Genomic DNA, 25,962 nt, shown 5'->3' with positions numbered 1-25,962 from the left:
AAGTATTCTGTGTAGAACTTCTGCACTGCCTTGCTTATTGAGCTAAAATATCCATACTTATTTTAAAATGATTATACTAACATCAGCCCTTGTACATGGCCCATGTACTTCTTTGTTTGTTTTATCTTTATTTGTTTTAGTAATTGTTTTTTCTCTCTATTAAAACAGGTTTTACTGCTTAATCTTTGAACACGTTTTACAGTTTTGGTCTTAACAAAACAATAGTTTCGCCCACACTTAGCTCCAGACTCCACCTCCACCGTAGAGCCAGGTATTATTCTCACATACTTCTATTAATTCTTCTCCTCATGCTCCACCTACCTGCATGGGTGGCTTTTATTCACGAGCTCAGTCATGCAGTTGTGTCTTCCTGGTTCTTTCTGAGAGCGTGCTGTGTTTTCACTTGCTTATTTGGTGGATAGTTCACGGTGTAAAGAAAACGCTTAATCTGCAACCTTTCTGTCTCATTCATTCCTACAAGGTACTGTAAGTATACTGTAATTTGAGGTACACCTGAATCAAGCGCATACTAATTTCTGGGGCAAAAGGTGTGCGGTTTATAATGTTCAGCTCTCTATTTGTTGTAGGATTAAGGTTAAACTGGATGTATTGGTTGGTTAACCAGTTTTTTGGCTACTTGTATCAACATCAGTAAACTCAGCAGCAGTATGACACATCATATGCTGCGTGACAACCATATACAAAAACAAATATTCACAAAAACAAACATTTGCAACGTATCAAACAGATCAACTAAAACAGTTAAATTTATTCAAAGATTAATATGCTTAGAGAAAAGCAGCCCATCGCTTTTATATCCTTGCTATTATTATTATTATTATTATTATTATTATTATTATTATTATAACTACATCAATCAGATGGTTAATTTATTGTATTCATTGGCTGAATACTAAACAGACAATTAAATGAATGGTCAAATAACAAATGTGTAACATAATTCATATGAAATCATGTAAATTAAAATTTCTCTCATATTCACTATAAATATTGTTGCACAAGCAGATTTTGTACCATATACCGATTTACCCAAATACTCAAACAAGTCCATTTGGTGATGTTTTTAGGTTACTTACAGTAGTAGGTCTTAGCATTTATGGAAATGTCAACAAACATCGCTAACTGGACCATTTGAGGAGAGAACATGTAAATAATGGTGATGTGGAGAGAGGTTTCTGTTGCTCCACCCAGCTTAGACAGAGCAAACAATCAGCTCTATTGATGCAGTGACCATGCCCTTCTCAAAAAAGTTTATTAATGCTCAGGTTAACACACTCAAAACACTGTTCTGAAAGTGCAGGGAGAGGCAGCCTGTCTTCTTGTTACTGATTTTCTAGGTGAGTTGATAGTCCTGAGTCTCGTTCTGTATTTACATAGCATTTTAAATGACGCTAATATTCAGTACTGCATGGCATCTTGTATTACATTTGTTTAAATATGTAATCGGTCTTATTTCAGTTTAGATCATGGGCTGTCTAGTGATAGAACTACAATATGATTTTGATTTATAACAGTTCCAATAAATCTGCTGTGAAACTGTTTGATATTTATAGCTTCTGGTCAAAATGTGATCAACTTTATTGACATTCTGGGTTAGGAATACTGTTAATTCTTGAATGATGATGTAGAGAAAATTATTTACACATCACAAATATGTTTGTTTTCACACAAGTCCTTTTTATTAAATAATGACTGCTTTATGATTGTTGCATTGTTTAATTTTTAAGTTCAAATTGGCACATTGATCTAAATAGTTGTTAGACCCTTAGGGTTGATTGTGATCTGAAATACACTGTGATCATTTTTAGAGGTTTTTCTTTCTTTCTTTCAGCAGTAATACAACTCCAGAAGCCCTCCTCTTCATAAATTAACCATTCTCTGAAAAACAAATAAATAAATAACTGAAGCACAATGGAACGCGAATTTGACTACAGTGCCCTTATGAAAGGGATGTCAGAGCTTGATTTCCAAGGGAATGCAGTGCCAAGTGACCTTGTGCTAATAGGCAGCAATGCCTTTCCTCTATCCATGAATCCAAGAGGTCAGGTCCTAATGGCTGCATCTCGCTATGGCCAAGGACGTATAGTAGTGTTGGGACATGAGGAGTATTTAACACGTTTCCCAGTCCTGGTGGAGAATGCCCTGAATTGGCTTATGCCTCCTGAGTCTAAAAGCACAACTGTAGGCATTCAAAAGAGTCTCGTTTCCCTTGCACAGAATTTATCTTACTGCACTCTGAAAACCGAGCTAGGAGATTTCCAAAATGTCGGGTTAGCAGTCTATGTGGCCGATGCCTACAGTGTTGATTCATGTGCCAAGGAGTTAGTAACCTTCCTGAAATCTGGTGGAGGCTTGCTCATTGCTGGTCAGGCTTGGAGCTGGGCTCAGTCCCATCCAGGAGAAAATACATTACTCTGCTTCCCAGGCAACAAAGTGTGCAGTGTGGCAGGAATCTATTTCTCAGAGCTTCCAGCGGAACTCGGCAAATTTCCTGTGCCCATGCAAATTCCTTCCAGCTGGCTGGCAGTGTCGTAAGTAAAGCAAATGAAAATTTTCCTTTTATTAAAAAAAAGAGTTTCTTGCAGTTTTCTCAAATATCTCACTTGGTTTATGTCTGCTCATTCCTAGGATTGGAAAGGATTTCAAAGATGACCTACAGTTCCTACTAAAAGGTTTTTCGGAATTTGATGTTCGAGGTGGGGCTTTAGCATCCGAAGTGATGGCACATGGACCCTTAGCCTTTCCCATTGCACTTACCCCATGTGGTAGAGCATTCATTGCTGGGGCCTACTATGGACAGGGGAGAATAATTGTAACCACCCATGAAGGCTACCTTGGTCGTGATTCACTGTCTACCTTCTTGATCAACGCTATCAACTGGCTTGATGAAGGGCGCAAAGGAAAAATCGGAATCATGCCCCAACTTAAAGATGCCCATCGTATTCTGAGCAAGTCAGGGCTAAATTGTCAATTCACCAATTTTAGTGAAGATCTAAGTGTCTTTGTCTGTACCTCCTACAATGATTCCCAACGTCACCAGATCCAGGAGTTTGTTGCTGAGGGTGGAGGTCTCTTGATAGGAGGTCATGCTTGGTACTGGGCCCAGACCCACCCTGGGCAAAATGTGATGACAGCTTCCCCCGGAAACCGTATCCTCAATAAAATGGGACTGTGCATCATGGGTAATACCTTGCAAGGTGGCTTGTATAAAGCCCAGCAATTAACGGGAGATGGAGGCAGTGGTACACAGCCATACCATTTCCGTGATTTGCTGCAGCGCTTTGCTAGCCATGTCATTGAGGGCCAGGATCTTACCAAACATGAAGAGAACAGTCTGCAGAAGCTGAGAAATGATTGTACAAGTTATCTGCGCATGCAAGCTCATAAAAGCTCTTCCTATACATCAATGGTTTCACTGCTCACAGATATGGTGAAAGAGGCAAAAATTCCACAGGTGTGTGATAAATGTCCTGTTAAAAATACCAAAGATAAACTGCTGCTTCATGTGGGAAGTGAGGTGTACAGAGTGTGCAAGGATCCTGATGCACTTCTGCCATACATCATCTCCAATATACCCCATCTACCTACAGTGTCCAATGCCAGAGTCCGGATCAGCGCAAACACATCTGGTAGAGATTCTCTTTTCTTTAATAAAATGAATGATTTTTTTTATTGCATTTATTGAGTAAACAATTCCTAAGTTATACAACAGCTAGTTTAAGCAAACTTCTGCCAAACCTTGATAATTACACTATTAAACATCAACAATGTCTAAGGTGAAAAACATTACACAGATAAAATTTAATTGAATTATAAAATATCTGCCAGATAATCAGACTCATAACCATGATTAAAATTTCCACAATGCAGAAATTCATATTTCAGTCAGCTACATCATCTGCTAATTTTAAATCTTTGTTCTCTTTTCCTTTTGTTGTTACAGAAACTACTCTAAATCAAGTATTTTACTGAATGAAAAATCATCTAAATTAGCTAGCCTCTTCATGTCTAAAGTGCATTACTTGATACTTTGCCATCAGTACAAGAGCAAATAATTCACTCATGCTCAGTGTGTAATTAATTACTAATGTTACACAATATAACAAGTTAAAATTAAACTAAGATTAAATGTTTGTATATAGCCAGCTAATGAGGTTGTAGCTCAACCTGATGAGCTAATGTTACTGCAACTAGCAAGCTCATTTAACTCGCAAAGTTACAAGTATTGTAAAGAATAAAGGATATAAATAATATAAATGTAAATAGTGTCCTTTCTACAACAGTTTATAGTCAAGTGGAATCGTGCAAACAAGAGGTCCTGATGTGTATCATAGCCTATAATATATTTCTTTCAACATGAAGAAAGGTAGAGCTAAACATAGTGTATAATATTATTAAGTGTATGGAAAAACCCTTTCAGCTGCTCTGAGGTCAATGCTGATGATTAAATAGTCTTAAAGGTTAGCGTCATTGTGCACTAAACTACCTTATCATGATACCATCATCACTAGAGATTTGCTACATGAGAAGAAGAAAAAACTACCAAGGTCTGGACCTCTGTGTCCTTGTGTCTAGTTTTAAACACGATTGTACTTATACTCTGAATTTATGGTCTTTATTATCCAGATGAGATTGTATAACATTTGGTGATAATTGTTACAGATTGTGAAGAATGGATAAGTACAGGACTGTATCTTTCTCCTGGAATGAGGACTTACATTGCAGTACCTCCAGAAATCAAAGGCAAAGGTTGGAAGGTAAATACACTACTCAGTATGTAAGTATTCCTCACTATTCTTCAAGTAGAAAAAACACCAAAGTAAAGCTCATGTTTACACCGTATGTCCACAGCTGCAGACTGGATGTCAGACCGATTGCTTGAACGAAGCAGATGTTCTGAAACGTGCTCCTGTAGTGCACGAGCGATTTGCTTTAGACTCTGATATGGTGCAGGTCTGGAATTTGTGGGGAGGACTTTTATACCTGATCGCACCACCCAAGAGCAAAGTGGATGGAGCAGAGTTTGTTGTACAAACAGCCATAAAAGCACCATACTATAAGTCTGGTAAATCCCATTGTTACTGACTTCCTTAACACTAGCATGAATAAAACTAAAACAGTAGTTTGTTAATAATACTTTTAATTAGATGCTCTGATTAGTTGATGATGATCTGGAAAAAAAAAATTCTGAGATATCATATTTCTATATGTACACATACAGTATGTCTTCTCAGTTGACCTGTTTTCAGGCGGCACAGGCTTTGGGCAAAAAATGTCCTGCAAAGCTAAAGAAAATAATCAAATTTAATGGAAAGGCTTTTATTTTGGGACTGCTGGTCCACATTTTTTGGCATTTATAAACCTATAATGACCAGTACAATGCAGAATCGGGGGTGTAACAATCAGACAGATCGGATCGATGCATTGATTTAAAAGTCAGTGATTCAAAAAAATCGAGGCAACAATCATAAATTGATTATAATTGACTGTTAGAATTCATTAATATTGATTGCAATTAATTATAAAGTGAATGTTATGGGAATGGATAGGCAACCTGTTTGTAAAAAAATAATAAGTAAATATTTGTAAACTGATTTGTAAATAAGTTAGCAAGGTGATTTGTCACTCTTTTACTACCTAAATTGAATAAAATCTTGTTTTTTCATAGCAGATTTTGGTTCTGGCCAAAAATTATAACATATGATGTGATAACTTAAGGTTTACATCCTAGCATGGATATCCAGAAGAATTAACTCCCCTGTGTGTGTGTCTGTGTGTGTATATATATATATGTGTGTGTGTGTGTGTTACTCAGTGTGTGAAAATGCCACTTCTAGGCCGGTGTTCAAGCATAAAATGCGTACAGTTCAAAATAAGTGAATATAAGCCATTCTAGTGTAACCACATAAGTGAACTTAACATTTCCCCCAACTTCATCAGGACAAACCAGTGTAGCAGACTGGGTGAAGAAGATCCGTAATGCACCAGCTCCTTGGGCAGAGCTGGAGTTTGAGAATGTAATCATCACCTTACACTCTGACTTCATCCGTAAACTGGACCATCCTGACAAGGTGGCGGCTCTGTGGGATTCCATCATGAAGGGTGTGGCCGACTTAGCCTCAAAACCTGCCAAGTTTCCACGCAAGGAACGTTTTGTTGCTGATGTTCAGATCTCTTGTGGTGTGTACTGGAATCTGCCTGAAGCACCAACTTATAAACTCTTAGAAGCTATTGAGAAAGATCTAGAATGCTTGACTAACCAGACTTCTTAATCCACAATCCCTTGTCCTTTTCTAACAGGTTTCATGCATGCTGGCTACCCTGTAATGATTCACTCCACCTCTGCCGCAGAACTCATGAACATAGAGACAGCGCGTAAGAATGGTTTTTGGGGGGCTATTCATGAATTAGGCCATAATCAGCAGTGCTCTGTGTGGGAATTCCCTCCACATACCACTGAGTGCACCTGTAACCTGTGGTCAGTGTATGTGAATGAGGAGGTGCTGGGAGTGAACAGGACGAAAGCTCATCCGAACATGACACCAGAAAACAGAAAGACTCGAGCTAAGAATTATGTTAAGGAAGGCAGGAATCTGGAAAACTGGAGTGTCTGGACAGCCCTGGAGACGTACATGCAGGTAAACAACAGTACATTTTCTGATTGTGTTCATTTAATTGAATACAGTTTGCTAATATTGCTAAAGTATTTGGTGAGATAGTATTATTGTTGTTATGTTTCGATTCCTAATTACTAATTTTAGAAGATATAGTTTACAGTGACTGTTAAAAAAAAGGTTTGGACCCAAACTGCACCTCTAACAACATAATCATAACTTACATACACCGATCAGGCATAACATTATGAGCACTGACAGGTGAAGTGAGTAACACTGATTATCTCCTCATCATGGCACATGTTAGTGGGTGGGATATATTAGGCAGCAGGTGAACATTTTGTCCTCAAAGTTGATGTGTTAGAAGCAGGAAAATTGGGCAAGTGTAAGGATTTGAGCGAGTTTGACAAGGGCCAAATTGTGATGGCTAGATGACTGGATCAGAGAATTTCCAAAACTGCAGCTCTTGTGAGATCTGCAGTGGTCAGTATCTATCAAAAGTATCCTTTAAGTCCTGTAAGTTGCAAAGGGGGGCCTATGGAGACTATACTCCTGCACTTCACAAAGCTTCACAAAGCTTCATCTGACACTTTTTAAGTATGTTACTTTTTTTGCTGTCAGTACTGCTTCTAAATGATTACAGCTACACTACTCAATAGTTTACAGTCCATATTCTGAGTATTTATCGTTCTGCACATTCTGTACTATGTATTTATTGTCTGTTGCAGCTGCAAGAAAAATTTGGCTGGGATGCTTTCAAGAAAGTCTTTGCAGCCTATCACAGCATCAAAAACGCTCCAAATGACCGAGATGGAAAGATGAACTTGTACGCTGAAACCTTCTCAAAGGCAGTGAACATGAATCTGACTGCTTTCTTCAAAGCCTGGGGTTGGCCCATTCAGCACAACACTGAGGAAGCGCTCAGCAGTCTGCCTATGTGGAGTGACCATCCCATGGCCCAGTATGCTTAGCTCCCCAGTCTCAGTATGAGACTCCCAATAATCCCATCATACTTCCCATCATATAGCTAATTTCCTTTCAGACTTAAATACACACTGTATGTAACATGCTATCCTGTAATATCAGCCTTTAGATCTATTCATGCTGTTCGCAAATAAAACCATTTCTGAAATATAATGAATATACTGAGGTGAGTCTATTTGGTGTATATATTAATTATAGGATTATAGGATTATATATTATTATAGTATTGCATTCGATTTAATTACCCAACAATAAGTACATGCAAATGTAAAAATTGAAAATTTAACTGTATAGTTAACTGCGTAAAGAAAACGCTTCATCTGTGACCTTTCTCTCTTATTCATTCCTACAAGGTGAGTATACTGAGGTACACCTGAATCGAGCGCATACTAATTTGTGGTGTAAAAGGTGTGCAGTTTATAATGTTCAGCTCTCCATTTGTTGTAGGATTAAGGTTTATGTATTGATTTGTTAACCAGTTTTTTCACTACTTTTATCAGCATCAGTAAGCTCATCCTCAGTATGACACATCATCATGTCTTTAGTTGTCACACATACATTACTAGCACAGTGAAATTCTTTTCTCGCATATCCTATCCTTGGGGGTTGGGGTCCAAGCGCAGGGTCAGCTATGATGCACACCCCTGGAGCAGGGTGGGTTGGGGTCCTTGCTCAAGGGCCCAACAGTGACAGCTTGGCAGTGCTGGGGCTTGAACCCCTATCTTCCAGTCAACAACTCAACCACTCAACCTCAACCACTTGAGCTACCATATGCTGTGTGACAACCATTTACAAAAACAAACATTTGCAAAGTATCAAACAGATCAACTGAAACAGTTTAATTTATTCAAAGATTAATGTGCTTAGAGAAAAGCAGCCAATCCCTTTTATATCCTTGCTATTCTTCTTCCTCTTCTTCTTCTTCTTCTTCTTATAAAACTACATCATTCTGATGGTTAATTTATCGTATTCATTGACTGAATACTAAACAGACAATTAAATGAATTGTCAAATGGCAAATATATAACATGATTCATATGAAATCATGTGATTTAGAATTTCTCCCATATTCACTATAGATATGGTGTAAATATGGCACAAATAGCCTTTGTACCATATATCACATAACACCAAACAAGTCCATTTGGTGATTTTTAGATTACTTACAATAGAAGTTTTTATTCATGAAAATATCAACAAAAATCTCCAACTGGACCTTTGAAGACAGAAAGATGTTTCCGTTATTCCACCCACCATCTGGCAGAACAAATAGCTCTATTGTTGCAGTGACCATGCCCTTCCAATCATTCCATTGTCTGTACCACTTATCTGATCTATTCTCAGGTCACGGGGAGCCTATGCCTATCTCAGGCATCATCGGGCGTCAAGGCAGGATATACCCTGGACGAAGTGCCAACCCATGCCCTTCCTGAAAAACTTTATAACACTGTTTTGAAAGTGCAGGGAGAGGCAGCCTGTTTTGTTACTGATTTTCTAGGTGAGTTGATAGTCCTGAGTCTCTTTCTGTATTTACATAGCATTTTAAATGACATTACTTTTCAGTACTGCATGGCATCTTGTATTACATTTGTTTAAATATGTAATCGGTCTTATCTCAGTTTAGATCATTACCTGACTAGCGATAGAACTACAATATGATTTGATTTATAACAGTTCCAATAAATCTGCTGTGAAACTGTTTGATATTTGTAGCCTCTGGTCAAAATGTGATCAGCTTTATTGACAGTCTGGGTTAGGAATACTGTTAATTCTTGAATGATTTTTAACTCGCCATTTTAACTCATGGGAACTTTGCTTGTAACTTTGGGTGTAACTTTGGTTCGAGAAGTGGGGGGGACACAAAATGGGGGAAATTTTTTTTGATGTGAATCCCATTTCCTGCATTTACATGCATTTACGGACTATGGTGATACAAAATCCAGGAACTAATTAAGTTGATTATAATGATAAATTCTGTCAAAAAGAATTATAGGCTACTAAACTGTTTATATAGAAAAGATGTCTTACTTTCTTTATTGTTTAATAGTGGCCGATTGCCAAGAGAATAATTTTAGCAAGTCAAAAATGTTCACCATTAATGTTTTGTGTGTGAATACAATATAAATAATGTAATAATTACTCAAATTCCACTGCTAAAGAAACTTTTATTTTAAACTGTAGTACCTGAAAATGTAAAATAAATTATTTGTTGTACAGGATGTTTGTCAGAGACACATACAGCAAACCGCAGGGGTTTAGAATAGAAAAAGCAAAAAGCTTTTATGAACCGTGTGTGTTACAGCACTATTTTCGCTAAATTAATATGTAATATAATTTTATAATTTTTATAACAATTATATGAAAATGTTGAGCATTACTTTAATAATTGTCTCTCATGCATAAACAACCACTCTTAGTTAATGAACAAATTAAAATATTTACATTCCTGGTGCTAATTTTTTGTGCATCACAAATACCTAAAATAGATCATTTTTATGCCTCCAACACTGTATTATAGCAGGGTAGGAAGTAACAATCTGTAATCCTTACTTCTGTAATCCAAAAGGATGGGAAAATTGATAACACAACAGATACACTACTTATTTGGTACACATGATGCGAGATTGGCACACAATCTCACAAACAATAAAAATATATACTGTAAAGAACATTGTCCTCCATCTCTCCATTCAATCACATCTATCCTTCTATCCATCTAACCTCATCTGTCCTCTGATATGAAAACAACTGAGTCAGGGATGTTTCTAGGATTTGGAAACATCAGGGGCTGAGCCCAAAAGATCAGGGGCAAATTAGAGAGAATGGGAAAGCAAGAATAACACATTTTGAAAGAGCATTTTTATGTAATATTGTTTAATAATAAACACAGATAAACAGCAACTTAAAAAAAAAGGAGCTCATTAAATTGATTACATTTTCTCTCACACGGGTATGCAGTATTATATACCTGTTACAGCTTGTGTGTGAAGCAGTGTCTTGTAGATTATTATTATTATTATTATTATTATCATTATTATTATTATTATTATTATTATTATTATTATTATTATTATTATACAATAATCTATATGTGATGGGGAGAGAGTTGGTTGTGTTGCATGGTGTTTTGTTTTGTATATATATATATATATGTATTCTTTTTTGTGCACGAGCTTGTTTTGGGTTGTTTGCTGTTGTGTGGGTTGCTGTGTTTTCTTTTCCTGTTTGTGGGCAGTATTCCAAGCCACATGCTTATTTAGGTTAATTGGACTAGCGATGGGATGTTTGCGGGAGTCTCCTGCGGGTGCTGCGAGATGAGGGCGAACACTGACGGGATTCTTCTGCGCGTGACTACACCAGACTGGATAGCGGGGTTGATATCCGGTCACGCTGTGAGTACGATTGATTTCGATTTAGCGGTGGAACTGTTAACATTCCTGTTAATCACCCTCGGGAAGAGAACGCGTCCACAACCAGATCGGATGCTTTTATTAAATAAGTGGTTTTTTTAAATTATTTTTTTTAGGCTATACTAGTGTAGACTGAAATCCTGTGTGGATGTTAAGTGCTGTGAGACTATTACGTGGATGCTGGCAGTGTTTTCTTATTTTCCAGCATCACCACTCCCATGGCCTTTATTGGAGAATGGAGGGTAAAAGGACGGTGGCTGTGATTTCTGATGCCCAGCTGAGACTGTGTTAACTCCGGACTGTTACTGAGCGTGGACTTTGGACTCTGGTTCTTTGTTTTTATTCTTTCCTGTATCCCTTGATTGTAATAAAGAACTGTATATTTGAGTTGTCGGGTGATTTTTCCACTGTTCCATACCTTGAAAAGCGCACCTGTTTTGGTAGGGAGTTCCTGGGGTCTCCATTTCTACCCTAGGTGGCGTAGTCGGTTGTAATGAAGCTGTTGTCATTATCACCACCCGGCTGACATGTATTATACTTGCACCTCTTTTCATTCCTCATTTATACTGGCACTACTGTATGTATTTTTTTACAGCCTCTCTTTATTCTCTCCTCTTATTCTCTCTCCTGTCTTGCTGCTTGTATCTTGTCTACTTCATGCTCTTGGTGACTTTTCTATCCTATTTCTTTGAGGGTGGAATCATCAGAGAGTATCTCAGACTTGAGCAAAACGGTCAATGACCATACTAGTATTTATAGTGCTGAGAATTCCTTTTTCAACTGACAGAACAGCCGAATGATGGAGTCTGTTCTGGTCCATTGTTCACCTAAGCCATGTAATGTATTTTAACTTAAATACTGCATTAGTTGAATAATAGAAAGTCATGATCAGACTAATGTCTTAGATCTTAACAGTTTATATTTTATTTAGATCTATCTTTAGGCTTATTTAAGGCATATGCACAAACGGGATTTTGAACCCCCCCCCCCCCAACCCAGTGGAAATTACGCCCCAGGTGTTTTGATATCTTTTACTCTCTGCGCCCTGTCTTTTTGTGCCAGTGTGTTGGATCTTTCGTCGTTTTGCTTAGGATGGGTAGATTTTGATTTATTTCATCTTTACGGACATTCTGCACAGGAATATATTCTGTTCACTGCTAGAACTGGAGTTTTGTAAGTGAGTTTCCAACGCTGTGTCGTCTGGCTATTAGTTGTATTATCGGTCTTTCTCTTTCTTTGCGCATTTGTTGGTTATATTGTTTTCTGTAGTTGTGTGTGTTTGCTCGTATAATTATTTTTATTTCCTTTCTGTCTGGTGGTGCTTGCTCCACTGCTTGCTGTGTGGCTGTGTATGATCTCACTGGTGTACTGTGTGTGTAAGTGAGCTGTGTGTGTGTGTATTCGTCGAGGTGCCTTTGAGCAGTGGTGTAATGTAATGAAGTAAAATTACTTCGTTACAGTAGGCTACTTAAGTATTTTTTGAGAGTTTTTGTACTTGAGTTTTTATATTTCTGTCAACTTTTACTTCACTAGTTTTTTTTTAAAACAAATTCTATACTTTTACTCCGATACATTTTTCTGTTCGGCATTTTCGTTACTTGCTACAAAAAAACCTGCATCCAAATTTGTGGTAAAGGAAGTTTGAGGTTAGTGATGACTTTAGGCTATGTCCATACCATGGGCGTCGCTAGGCCATTTTTCTACTCAGCCCCCCTAAAAATTATGCGATTAAAATATATTTATTTACAGTGTTGTATAAAGTACCCAAAAGCCATACCTGAGTAAAAGTACAGGTATTCTGTTAGAAAATGACTCAAGTAAAAGTTAGTCAACCATTATAATTCTACTTGAGTAAAAGTCTTAAAGTATCTGAAATAAACTTAAGTTTCAAAAGTATTTTTTATGAATGTACTCAAGTATGGAAAGTAGAAGTAAATTAATAAAAAAGCAAGACTGTAATAATTTAGAGAATTACGAATTTTTTTCTTTCTTTCTTAAACTTCTCATTAAGAGCACGAACCAAAATATAAGACTTGCATGAAAGAAAGAAGAGGCCTTTAGAACTGTATTGTAATGAAGTGTACAGTATCAGTATTTCCATACATGTGCACTTGTAACTAAGGCCATGTCCACTCGTAGCTGGGGATTTTTAAAAAGGGAGATTTTTTCCTGCGTTTTGACCTTTCGTCCACATGCTAATGCAGTTTGAGGTCATTGAAAACTTTTGGAAAACTCTTTCCAAAGTGAAGATTTTCCAAAACTCCGTTTTCAGTGGTGTTGTGTGGACAAGGGAAACAGAGATTTTGATGAATTGACATCATTGTCTGTGTGCCGGTCTCCGTGATTTGAAGTCAGCTTTGTTTATGAAGATATTTTGTGCAATAGCAGCAGGGGCGATTCTAGAATTTTCATTTAAGGGGGGGCTCAGCCCCCAATGAGGGTATAATAGTAAATAAATAAATAAATAAATAAATAAATAATAAAATAAATATTTGACTAACAAGGTAGGATGGTAAACTTTTTGCAGCATTCAATTGTATTGCATAGATGTGTATTACATTTGAGTACTGAACAAGCCAAATACGAGTCTTCCTGATCTCTCTCTCTCTCTCTCTCTCACACACACACACACACACACACACAGCGGATTGAAGAACGCGCTGAAAGACGGGGAGGAGCCGAAGTCTGCCGCTGTTTTCATATGAAATTTAAAGGGGACTGGGGAGATCCCCAGTTTGTGTACAGTTTATGGAGAATCGCAGAATTTTAGGGGGGCTGAGTAGAAGAACCCGCGCAGTTACTCCCACATTACGTTCATGAACAGAGGGGCCGGAATGTAACACGGAGCTCACTGCTGCTACATACAGAACTCCCACAACACACACAGCTGATGGCGGTTTTGGACGAGACCCGGTCGGACTTCTACATTCTACAGTACAATGTTTCCCGCGATGCGCCATTGTTGTTAAACTACCGGAACCGGTAATAAAGTTTTGTCTAGGCTTCTGATTGGCTAGGCTCCTGACAGCACTTAACAGGGTGTGTTTAACACGTAGGTCATATGGACAGAATAAAAAAAAACGAAGTAGAAAATCTCCGTGTTTAAAAATCCCCAGCTACGTGTGGACAGAGCCTAAAGTCATCACTGACCACAAACTTCATTTACCGCAAATTTGGACGCAGGTTTTTTTTTTTGTAGTAAGTAACGAAAATGTAGTGAGGTAATAGTTGACAGAAATATAAAAACTCAAGTAAAGTACAAAAACTCTCAAAAAATATTTAAGTACTGTAACGAAGTAATTTTACTTCGTTACTTTACGCCACTGTTTATTTATATATAAATATGTGGATAAACTGTACACAAATTGGGGATCTCCTCAGTCTCCTTTAAATTTCATATGTAAAAGGCGTCAGACTTCGGCTCCTCCCCGTCTTTCAGCGCGTTCTTCAATCCGCAGAGCGAGGATCGTTTATTTAAATTAATTAATTATTTTTTTTATTATTATACCCACATTGGGGGCTGAGCCCCCCTTAAATGAAAATCCTAGAATCGTTCCTGGTCCATACGTAGCTGGGTATTTAAAAAAAAAAAGATGAAAATGCAAAGCGCCCTGTTAAGTGCTGTCAGGAGCATGCTTAGCCAATCAGAAGCCTAGACAAAACGTTATTACCGGTTCCGATAGCTTAACAACAATGGCGCGTCACAGGAAAGCAATGCCCTTGACATGCGAAAATTTCATTTTAGAATGTAGAAGTCCGACCGAGTCTCGTCCAAAACCGCCATCGCTGTGTGCTTTGTTGGAGTTTTGTATGCAGTAGCAGTGAGCTTCGTATTGCATTCCGTCCCCTCTGTTCATGAACGTAATGTGGGAGTAACTGCGCGTGTATGTGCACGCATGTAAAAAGTCCAGTAAACAACTTTAACACAGTCAGAAAATATCTTCATAAACAAATCAAGGAGACCGGCACACAGACAATGATGTCAGTTCGTCAAAATCTCCGTTTCCCCTGTCCACACCACAAGTTTTGGAAAATCTTCACTTTGGCAGGAGTTTTCCAAAAGCTCCGTTTTCAACAACCTCAAACTGCATTAGCATGTGGACGAAAGATCAAAACGCGGAGAAAAATGTCCCTTCTTAAAATTACCCGGCTATTTGTGTTAATTGAGTAGACAATTAAGGAGGCTGAAGCTGCCTTGACTCTGGCTTCTGGGGCGCCGTCCCCTTAAAGGTAGCAGGGAAGACTGCTACATTAACACATTAACAATAATTATATATTTTAATAACGAAATAAAATCATTTTGTCGTACTATTCCACTGTTAGTCATTTTATCATTTATTTAAAATAAAAAATCAAAAGTGTGTGTGTGTGAACCCACCCACTTTTGTTGTTAGCGAATCAATATTGTTTTTATATATTTGGCCTCATGTGATTGGGCCATTCTCAACGAGTCTCACTACTGCTCAGCAGATCGTCAGTTAACGGAGAGGTACTGATAAATGTGGACGCAAGAGAAATATCTCGAGAGGAAAGAAAATTCGGAAATATCTTTACAAAAGAATTAAGACTTTTCTGAGAAATAGCATGACCCAGGAGAGGCTGACTGCATTGGCTATGCTGTCAATGGAAAAGAGACTGAGATGACTGACTTTAACCAGAAGCTCATTGAGAAATTTTCAAGCCAGATAGAAAGGAGAGCAAAATTTATTTTCAAATAGTGCCACTGGCCTGTGATTAGGCAATTTTCCTGTGTGTGTGTGTTTCTTTTTAATGATTACCTTCAGTACTTCATTACTGATAATAAACCCACATTGAACTCAGATTCACTGATTCATAATACTTTTATTGCATGCTTTAACAGTAACATCTTCAATATTTTATCCTGTTTACAGTCCTGCATTACTAACAGTGTGATTTTAAGTTTGATTTTAAATTTTCTAGGACCATTCGACACTGGATCTGAAATACACTGTGTGATCATTCTTAAGGTTTGTTTTTCTTTCTTTCAGCAGTATTACACCTCCAGCATCCCTAATCTTCATAGATTTCCTCCGGGCAGTACCAAAGTACCAAAGATTAACCATTCTCCAAAAAACAAATAAATAACTAACTGAAGCACAATGGAACGCGAATTTGACTACAATGCCCTTATGAAAGGGATTCCAGAGTTTGATTTCCAAGGGAATGCAGTGCCAAGTGACCTTGTGCTAATAGGCAGCAATGCCTTTCCCCTCTCTATGAATCCAAGAGGTCAGGTCCTAATGGCTGCATCTCGCTATGGCCAAGGACGTATAGTAGTGTTTGGACATGAGGAGTATTTAACACGTTTCCCAGTCCTGGTGGAGAATGCCCTGAATTGGCTTATGTCATCTGAGTCTAAAAGCACAACTGTAGGCATTCAAAAGAGTCTCGTTTCCCTTGCACAGAATTTATCTTACTGCACTCTGACAACCGAGCTAGGAGATTTCCAAAATGTCGGGTTAGCAGTCTATGTGGCCGATGCCTACAGTGTTGATTCATGTGCCAAGGAGTTAGTAACCTTCCTGAAATCTGGGGGAGGCTTGCTCATTGCTGGTCAGGCTTGGAGCTGGGCGCAAACCCATCCAGGAGAAAATCCATTACTCTGCTTCCCAGGCAACAAAGTGTGCAGTGTGGCAGGAATCTATTTCTCAGAGCTTCCAGCAGAACTCGGCAAATTTCCTGTGCCCATGCAAATTCCTTCCAGCTGGCTGGCAGTGTCGTAAGTAAAGCAAATGAAAATTTTTCTTTTATTAAAAAAAAGTTTCTTGCAGTTTTCTCAAATATCTCACTTGGTTTATGTCTGCTCATTCCTAGGATTGGAAAGGATTTCAAAGATGACCTACAGTTCCTACTAAAAGGTTTTTCGGAATTTGATGTTCGAGGTGGGGCTTTAGCATCCGAAGTGATGGCACATGGACCCTTAGCCTTTCCCACTGCACTTACCCCATGTGGTAGAGCATTCATTGCTGGGGCCTACTATGGACAGGGGAGAATAATTGTGACCACCCAAGAAGCTTACCTTGGTCGTGATTCACTGTCTACCTTCTTGATCAACGCTATCAACTGGCTTGATGATGGGCGCAAAGGAAAAATCGGAATCGTGCCCCAACTTAAAGATGCCCATCATATTCTGAGCAAGTCAGGGCTAAATTGTCAATTCACCAATTTTAGTGAAGATCTAAGTGTCTTTGTCTGTACCTCCTACAATGATTCCCAACGTCACCAGATCCAGGAGTTTGTTGCTGAGGGTGGAGGTCTCTTGATAGGAGGTCATGCTTGGTACTGGGCCCAGACCCACCCTGGGCAAAATGTGATGACAGATTCCCCCGGAAACCGTATCCTCAATAAAATGGGACTGTGCATCATGGGTAATACCTTGCAAGGTGGCTTGTATAAAGTCCAGCAATTAATGGGAGATGGAGGCAGTGGTACACAGCCATACCATTTCCGTGATTTGCTGCAGCGCTTTGCTAGCCATGTCATTGAGGGCCACAGTCTTACCAAACATGATGAGAACCATCTGCAGAAGCTGAGAAATGATTGTACAAGTTATCTGCGCATGCAAGCTCATAACAGCTCTTCCTATACATCAATGGTTTCACTGCTCACAGATATGGTGAAAGAGGCAAAAATTCCACAGGTGTGTGATACATGTCCTGTTAAAAATACCAAAGATAAATTGCTGCATCATGTGGGAAGTGAGGTGTACAGAGTGTGCAAGGATCCTGATGCACTTCTGCCATACATCATCTCCAATATACCCCATCTACCTACAGTGTCCAATGCCAGAGTCCGGATCAGTGCAGACACATCTGGTAGATATTCTCTTTTCTTAATAAAATGATTTGATAAAAAAATCATTTACCATTTATACAACAGCCAGTTTAAGCAAACTTCTGCAAAGCCTTGATAACTACACTATTGAATGTCTAAGGTGAAAAACTTTACACAGATAAAATTCAGATATTCATATTTCAGTCTGAACGTTTGCTACATCAGTTGCTAATTTTAAATCTTTGTACTATTTTCCTTTTGTTGTTATATTTTACTGAGTGAAATATATTCTACATTTCATCTTCATGTCTAAAGTGCATTACTTGATAACAATGGACATTGTCGCAAAGCAGCTTTTTACAGAAATATAGAAACAGAATTAAAATTATAAAGTTTAAAAAATTAAATTAATATTTATCCCTAATAAGCAAGTCTGGTGCAATGGTGGCAATGAAAAACTCCCTAAAATGATATGATGAGGAAACTTTGAGAGGTACCATACTCAACTGGGTGACATTGGACAGTAAATAATATAAATAAGGTCCTTTCTACAACAGTTTATAGTCAAGTGGAATTGTGAAACAAGAGCTCCTGATGTATATCATAGCAAGGAAGGTAGAGCTAAACATAGTGTGTAATATTATTAAGTATGGAAAAACCCTTTCAGTTGCTCTGAGGTCACTGCTGATGCCAAAATAGTCTTAAAGGTTAGCGTCATTGTGCACTGAACTACCTTATCATGATACCATCATCACTAGAGATATGCTACATGAGAAGAAGAAAAAACTACCAAGGTCTGGACCTCTGTGTTCTTGTGTCTAGTTTTAAACACGATTGTACTTATACTCTGAATTTATGGTCTTTATTATCCAGATGAGATTGTATAACATTTGGTGATAATTGTTACAGATTGTGAAGAATGGATAAGTACAGGACTGTATCTTTCTCCTGGAATGAGGACTTACATTGCAGTACCCCAGAAAAAAAGGCAAAGGTTGGCAGGTAAATACACTACTCAGTATGTAAGTATTCCTCACTATTCTTCAAGTAGAAAAAACACCAAAGTAAAGCTCATGTTTACACCGTATGTCCACAGCTGCAGACTGGATGTCAGACCGATTGCTTGGACGAAGCAGATGTTCTGAAACGTGCTCCTGTAGTGCACGAGCGATTTGCTTTAGACTCTGATAGGGTGCAGGTCTGGAGTTTGTGGGGAGGACTTTTATACCTGATCGCACCACCCAAGAGCAAAGTGGATGGAGTGGAGTTTGTTGTACAAACAGCCATAAAAGCACCATACTACAAGTCTGGTAAATCCCATTGTTACTGACCTCCTTAACACTAGCATGAATAAAACTAAAACAGTAGTTTGTTAATAATACTTTTTTTAGATGCTTTGATTAACTGATGATGATCTGGAAAAAAAATACTTGCTGGCATGCTGGCATATTTCTATATACAGACATACAGTATGTCTTCTCAAATGACCACTTTTCAGACTGCCTTTGAACAGAAATATTTTGCAAAATAATCAAATTTAATGGAAAAGCTTTCATTTCTGGACTGCTGGTCAGCATTTTTTGGCATTTAGAAACCTATAATGACCAGTACAATGCAGAATAAGGGGTGTAACAATCAGACGGATCGGATCGATGAACTGATTTAAAAGTCAGTGATTCAAAGAAATCGAAGCAACAATCATAAATTGATTATAACTGACTGTTGCTGAATTGATTGTAATTAATTATAAAGTGAATGGCTTATATATAAGGGAGTTTTATATATATATATATATGTGCACGTTACTCAGTGTGCTACTTCTAGGCCGGTGTTCAAGCATAAAATGCGTACAGTTCAAAATAAGTGAATACAAGCCATTCTAGTGTAACCAAATAAGTGAACTTAACATTTCCCCCCAAATTCATCAGGACAAACCAGTGTAGCAGACTGGGTGAAGGAGATCCGTAATGCACCAGCTCCTTGGGCAGAGCTGGAGTTTGAGAATGTAATCATCACCTTACACTCTGACTTCATCCGTAAACTGGACCATCCTGACAAGTTGGCGGCTTTGTGGGATTCCATCATGAAGGGTGTGGCCGACTTAGCCTCAATACCTGCCAGGTTTCCATGCAAGGAACATTTTGTTGCTGATGTTCAGATCTCTTGTGGTGTGTACTGGAATCTGCCTGAAGCACCAACTTATAAACTCTTATAAGCTATTGAGAAAGATCTAGAATGTTTGACTAACCAGACTTCTTAATCCCCAATCCCTTGTCCTTTTCTAACAGGTTTCATGCATGCTGGCTACCCTGTAATGATTCACTCCACCTCCGCCAAAGAACTCGTGAACCCAGAGCCAGCTTGTACACAGGGGGGGGATATTTGGGGGGCTATTCATGAATTAGGCCATAATCAGAAGTGCTCTGTATGGGAGTTCCCTCCACATACCACTGAGTGCACCTGTAACCTGTGGCCAGTGTATGTGCATGAGGAGGTGCTGGGGGTGAACAGGGCGAAAGCTCATCCGGACATGACACCAGAAAACAGAAAGACTCGAGCTAAGAATTATGTTAAGGAAGGCAGGAATCTGAAAAACTGGCGTCTCTGGACAGCCCTGGAGACGTACATGCAGGTAAACAACAGTACATTTTCTGATTGTATTCATTGAATTGAATACAGTTTGCTAATATTGTAACTGTAACCATAACCTACATAAAATTAAACATGAAAATACTTCCATATATGCAGGCATGAAACCATATCTTGACTAGTAAATGTTTAGTAAATGCACTCCTGCACTTCACAAAGCTTCATCAGACACTTTTTATGCATGTTACTTTTTTTTTTGCTGCCAATGCTGCTTCTAAATGATTACAGCTACACTACTCAATAGTTTACTCCATATTCTGAGTATTTATCGTTCTGCATGTACTGTACTGTGTATTTATTGTCTGTTGCAGCTGCAAGAAAAATTTGGCTGGGATGCTTTCAAGAAAGTCTTTGCAGCCTATCACAGCATCAGTAATGCTCCAAATGACCGAGATGGAAAGATGAACTTGTACGCTGAAACCTTCTCAAAGGCAGTGAACATGAATCTGGCTGCTTTCTTCAATGCCTGGGGTTGGCCCATTCAGCACAACACTGAGGAAGCGCTCAGCAGTCTGCCTATGTGGAGTGACCATCCCATGGCCCAGTATGCTTAGCTCCCCAATCTCATTATCAGTGGTGGCCGGTCAATAGGGGGCACTGGGGCGGCTGCCCCCTTAAAGTTAGCCAGAGAAGACTGCTACACATTAACAATAATTATATATTTTAATAACAAAATATAATCATTTAGTCGTACTATTCCACTGTTAGTCATTTTATCATTTATCGTGTGTTCGTGTGTGTGTGTGTATGTGTGTGGGGCGCCGGACAAATGAGTGTGTATGTTGGTCCGAGAACTTTTAAAAAGTATGTGACTTGAGGGTGAGCTCTGATTGGCTTGTTTCAAATTGTCCTTGAACCCGCACACTTTTGTTGTTAGCGAATCAATATTGTTTTTATATATTTGGCCTCATGTGATTGGGCCATTCTCAACGAGTCTGATTACCGCTCAGCAGATTGTCAGTTAAATATCTGGAGATGAAAGAAAATTCGGTTATATCTTTATAAAAATACCCTTTCACAAGGCGTTCAGATGAAGAAAAGAAAAGAATCAAGGAGCTTGTACCAGATTGACCCAATTTGCAAATTCAGCAGCAGTCAAGTGATCATGATCAAGCTTCCACTCGGTGCTTTTCCAGCACTTCTTATTGAATGCATTGGCCATGCTGTCAGTGGTAAAGAGACTGGTGACCGAGATGACTTACTTTAACCAGAAGCTCATTGAGGAATTGGCAAGCCAGAAAGAAAAGAGGCCTGTGACTTTCCTGTGTGTGTGTGTGTGTGTTTTAATGATAACCCTTTATTACTCAAATTCACTGATTCATGGTACATTTATTGCATGCTTTAACAGTTGACATTAACAGTAACATTTTCAATATTTTATCCTAGCAGTAATGATACATAATCACCTGAAAAATGGCTATTTACAGTCCTGCATTACTAACAGTTTGATTGTAAGTTTGTGTGCACCCCCCAAAAATGCTCAGTGTGCTATAGACTTTAATACACACTGTATGTAACATGCTATCCTGTAATATCAGCCTGTAGATCTATTCATGCTGTTAGCAAATAAAACCATCACTGAAATATAATGAATATACTGAGGTGTGTTTATTTGTGTGTATATTTATTCCAGAATTATTTTATTTTTATATCAGTCATTGACATAATTACCCAACAATAAGTACATGCAAATGTAAAAAAAAAAATATATATATTTTATTGAATTATTTTTAGGTTTATTTTATTTAGTGTGGGATCTGAGAAACAAGGAAACTTGGTAATTTAGAAATTAAATGGTGTTTTGAAGAAAATATGTACACCAATTAACTGTTTATGTTGTAAAAAAATACCCGTTTAAATGAAACCATATCTTGTCCTTCTTTGTTTTGAGCCCAAAATAGCGCTTATGTTGTTGTTTTAGTATATTAATGGTTGCATTTAGTCTGTGTTTAGAGGAGATCTAGATTGTCAATTACTAATAAAATTGTAACGGAAAAGATTAAACAAGGTAAAACTTGTTTAAAGATATAATAGAATTTGTAGCCTATACAATGTAACTGGGATTATTTAGGCACCACTATAAGAATGACAAAATTCTAAATAAAGTTTATGATTAAAAAGGATCTCAGAGTCCCTCCTCAGAGTGGACACATCATCAGGGTTTTCTCCAGTTACCTATTACTTACTATTTACTTTGTGAAACTAAACAACCTGATAAACAGTGAAGATTCTTCAGGCTTGGATGAGAAGGAGCAAAACTTGGTTTTATTGAAGTCAGACAAGTCTACAGAAGATATCTTCAGTTACCCAAAAGCAGTGGCGGACTGTCAGGGCCAGCAAGGTCTTCTCTGCTGGCCTAAACATCAGTGATCTGAATCACTGACTTGCATTTTAATATATTTAATATATTTTTCCATGAATGTGTATTAAATTATTCCCAATAGTCTATTCTCTACATTTCATTGCTTTTCTCTTGGTTGTGCTGCTTCCAGTAGTGTATATTTATGATAGGAGTATTTATCTTTTTATAGGAGTATTTATTTATTACTAAATAATATATATATATTAGGGCTGTCAAAATTAACGCGTTATTAATGCGTTAACGCAAATTCATTCTAATTGCACTAATTTTATTAACGCACGATTAACGCAGCACGCATTTTCTGTTTGACCCTCGGCCTTGCCTGTAGTTTGGGAAATGGGAGATGCAGTAGCAAGCCGAAATTGAGAAAGAAAAACGTCTTCTTTATATAGAAAACGATGTCTGATGGTTCTGTCGACAAGACAAAAGTCTGTATTTATTGTGGATGTGAATTATCACCGCAGCACGTCGAGTTTAAAATATCACTTGATGGCGAAGCATACAGCTGATGCAGAGAGCTCTCCTGCCCCTCTCCTGCCCCTCGCCAAAGGCAGACAACACTAGATTCTGTTCAGCGGAGACGTAATATGAACCTGTGTTATGTTCTTTTCTTCATGTGTTTAATTGTCATGAACAAGTTATTTGAAAAACATGTCTATGTTCTTTATGCGCTATATTTAAGGTGGTTTCAGTAATAAATGTACACTTTGCATGTTTAAAAGAAGTGATCTGAAAATGTTAACAGGCTTGTGTAAGTAAATAGCGCAGTGCAAAGAAAGAAGTAATTGTTTTCTATGTTCTTTTTTTCATAGGTTTAATAGACATGAACAAGAAAAATATCTATGACCTCTGAAACATGTCTAGTCTTCATGCTCTATATTGAATATGGTTTCACTAATAATAAACAACATACATTTCAATATTTGTCCATGCCCATGTTGATTAGAGTATTAAGGTACATTTAGAATGGATACAAATGTGCGATTAAGTTGCGATTAATCGTGAGTTAACTCATGACAATCATGCGATTAATCGCGATTAAATATTTGAATCGATTGAGAGCCCTAATATATATATATATAATATAATAATATAATAATATATATTTATGTGTAGCACCTCTGGTCTAGGAGGAACGTTGTTTCACTTCACTGTGTACTGCATCAGCTATATATGGTTGAAGTGACAATAAAGTTTCTTTGACTTTGACTTTGACTTGACCTCCTCCAACCTTCATGACCTTTCATGGAAATTTCTACTCCTCTGATTTCCCAATATTTTCGGCCTTTTTTTAAAAAATGACGTGCATGTATAAGCACCTTACTTCCTCAGTCTTTGCACATTCAGCTCTGAGCCTGCTTTGCAACAGATTATTCTTGAAGTTTTATTTTTATCTACTCTAACTTTCTACTCTTTAGCTTTAGCTCATGCTCTACTTTGCTGTGCCAGTATATTGCTTATTTTTGCATGGTGCTGTTGTCCTCTGGTGCTGTGGTGCTCTTCGCACCTCCTGCAGTGGTTAGTGCTCTTCTTACTTACACATCTGTTTGTCTAGTCCACATCTTCAATCAGACTGGATTCTAGCTTTTTGCAAAAACAGATGTGGTATTAGATGTGATATCCCTGGGTGTTCTCTCTGTGCAAAGTGCTGAGTCCTTATTGTTTGATAATAACTCATATCTGTTTTAGTTTTCTTAATAAACTACTTATTTTCCTATACTACTCTTCAAGCATGGTTATTTATTTTCATATTACTTTAATGCTTCTTGTAGTTAATATGGTTAAAATTGCCTTAATGCCATAACTTGTAACTGTTTTGCCAAACGTTTTGGGACACTCCCTCCAAATCATTGAATTCAGGTGTTGTTTTTCAGGGGTTGGGCTCGGCCCCTTAGTTCCAGTGAAAGGAACTCTTAATGCTTCAACATACCAAGACATTTTGGACAATTTCATGCTCCTAAGTTTGTGGGAACAGTTTGGGGATGACCCCCTTCCTGTTTCAACACGATGTAGCATCTCCAGCACCACCACACTAAACACTGGAGCTCCTCAGGGCTGTGTGCTCAGTCCACTGCTTTTCACTCTGCTGACTCATGACTGTGCAGCAATGCACAGCTCTAATTATATCATCAAGTTCGCCGATGACACGACCATGGTGGGTCTCATCAGCAAGAACGACGAGTCAGAGCATAGAGAGGAGGTGCAACAAATAGCAGCCTCTGAATGTTGACAAGACTAAAGAGATGGTTGTTGACTTCAGGAGAGCAAAGAATGACCATTCTCCACTGAACATCGATGGGTCCATCGTGGAGATTGTCAAGAGCACCAAATTCCTAGGTGTTCACCTGGCGGAGGACCTCACCTGGTCACTCAACACCAGCTCCATCACCAGATAAGCCCAGCAGTGTCTCTACTTCCTGCGAAGGATGAGGAAGGCTCATCTTCCACCTCACATCCTGACCACCTTCTACAGAGGGACCATTGAGAGCATCCTGAGCAGCTGCATCACTGCCTGGTTTGGGAATTGCACCGTCTCGGACCGCAAGACCCTTCAGCAGATAGTGAGGACAGCTGAGAAGATCATCAGAGTCTCTCTTCAGAGTCGTGTGCATTGTGGATGATCCCACACGAAGCATTTGGTCCCGCACAACCAGACTGTTAAACAGTTTCTTCCCTCAGGCAATCAGGTATCTCAACAGAGAACTGAGCTGAGCTGGACACACGCACACACACACACACACACGTACAACCAAGATCTGATCTCAAAGGAGAACTGAACTGTGCTGGACACGGACACACACACACATACATAACACACACGCACAAAAAGAGAACTGAACTGTGCTGGACATAGTCAGACACACACACACACACACACACACACTAAACAGTCTTGTTTGCACGCACATGTCACTTTACTTTTTTTTATATTAATCCTGTTTACATGTGTCACTTTAATATCTGCAATCACTGTATACACTGTTCTTTCATTGACTAACATTGTCTTGTTCATTGCATAAAGTCGGCCTATATGTCGTTTGTCTGCACTGTCTTGTCTTGTCTTGTCTTCCTGTGCACTTCTGTTGTATGTCTAGTTCTTAAAGACTGCACCTTAAGTATAGTTTAA

The 25,962-nt window shown here is 38.4% G+C and overlaps 1 protein-coding gene and 1 pseudogene across 7 annotated transcripts; both read left to right on the top strand.

The window, feature by feature from the left end:
- Nucleotides 1-324: 324 nt before the first annotated feature.
- Nucleotides 325-11,416, top strand: LOC131368117 (TRPM8 channel-associated factor homolog). Of its 7 annotated transcripts, XM_058414014.1 has the most exons (10): nucleotides 325-481; nucleotides 1,856-2,552; nucleotides 2,650-3,650; nucleotides 4,684-4,778; nucleotides 4,873-5,086; nucleotides 5,962-6,201; nucleotides 6,322-6,659; nucleotides 7,364-7,785; nucleotides 8,964-9,117; nucleotides 10,880-11,416. In XM_058414014.1, exons 2-8 carry the CDS (start codon nucleotides 1,933-1,935, stop codon nucleotides 7,604-7,606), a joined length of 2,751 nt encoding a protein of 916 aa, XP_058269997.1. In that variant the 5' UTR covers nucleotides 325-481; nucleotides 1,856-1,932; the 3' UTR covers nucleotides 7,607-7,785; nucleotides 8,964-9,117; nucleotides 10,880-11,416. The 7 variants fall into 7 exon arrangements, with proteins under 7 accessions (XP_058269997.1, XP_058269992.1, XP_058269994.1 ...); XM_058414009.1 differs by having other exon boundaries at nucleotides 8,964-11,416; XM_058414011.1 differs by having other exon boundaries at nucleotides 328-481; nucleotides 1,853-2,552; nucleotides 8,964-11,416.
- A 3,451-nt stretch (nucleotides 11,417-14,867) lies between these two features.
- On the top strand, nucleotides 14,868-22,006 carry LOC131367587 (TRPM8 channel-associated factor homolog; annotated as a pseudogene).
- Nucleotides 22,007-25,962: the final 3,956 nt, after the last annotated feature.

The sequence above is a fragment of the Hemibagrus wyckioides genome, linkage group LG17 (assembly GCF_019097595.1).
Source record: "Hemibagrus wyckioides isolate EC202008001 linkage group LG17, SWU_Hwy_1.0, whole genome shotgun sequence".
Taxonomy (NCBI): Eukaryota; Metazoa; Chordata; class Actinopteri; order Siluriformes; family Bagridae; genus Hemibagrus; species Hemibagrus wyckioides.
This window is presented reverse-complemented; position numbering and strand designations above follow the sequence as displayed.

Coding starts and splice junctions, on each gene's coding strand:
- LOC131368117 (XM_058414014.1), top strand. CDS start 1,933: ATGGAACGCGAATTTGACTACAGTGCCCTTATGAAAGGGATGTCAGAG. Junction 2,553..2,649: donor TCCAGCTGGCTGGCAGTGTC/GTAAGTAAAGCA, acceptor GCTCATTCCTAG/GATTGGAAAGGATTTCAAAG. Junction 6,202..6,321: donor TGATGTTCAGATCTCTTGTG/GTGTGTACTGGA, acceptor CTTTTCTAACAG/GTTTCATGCATGCTGGCTAC.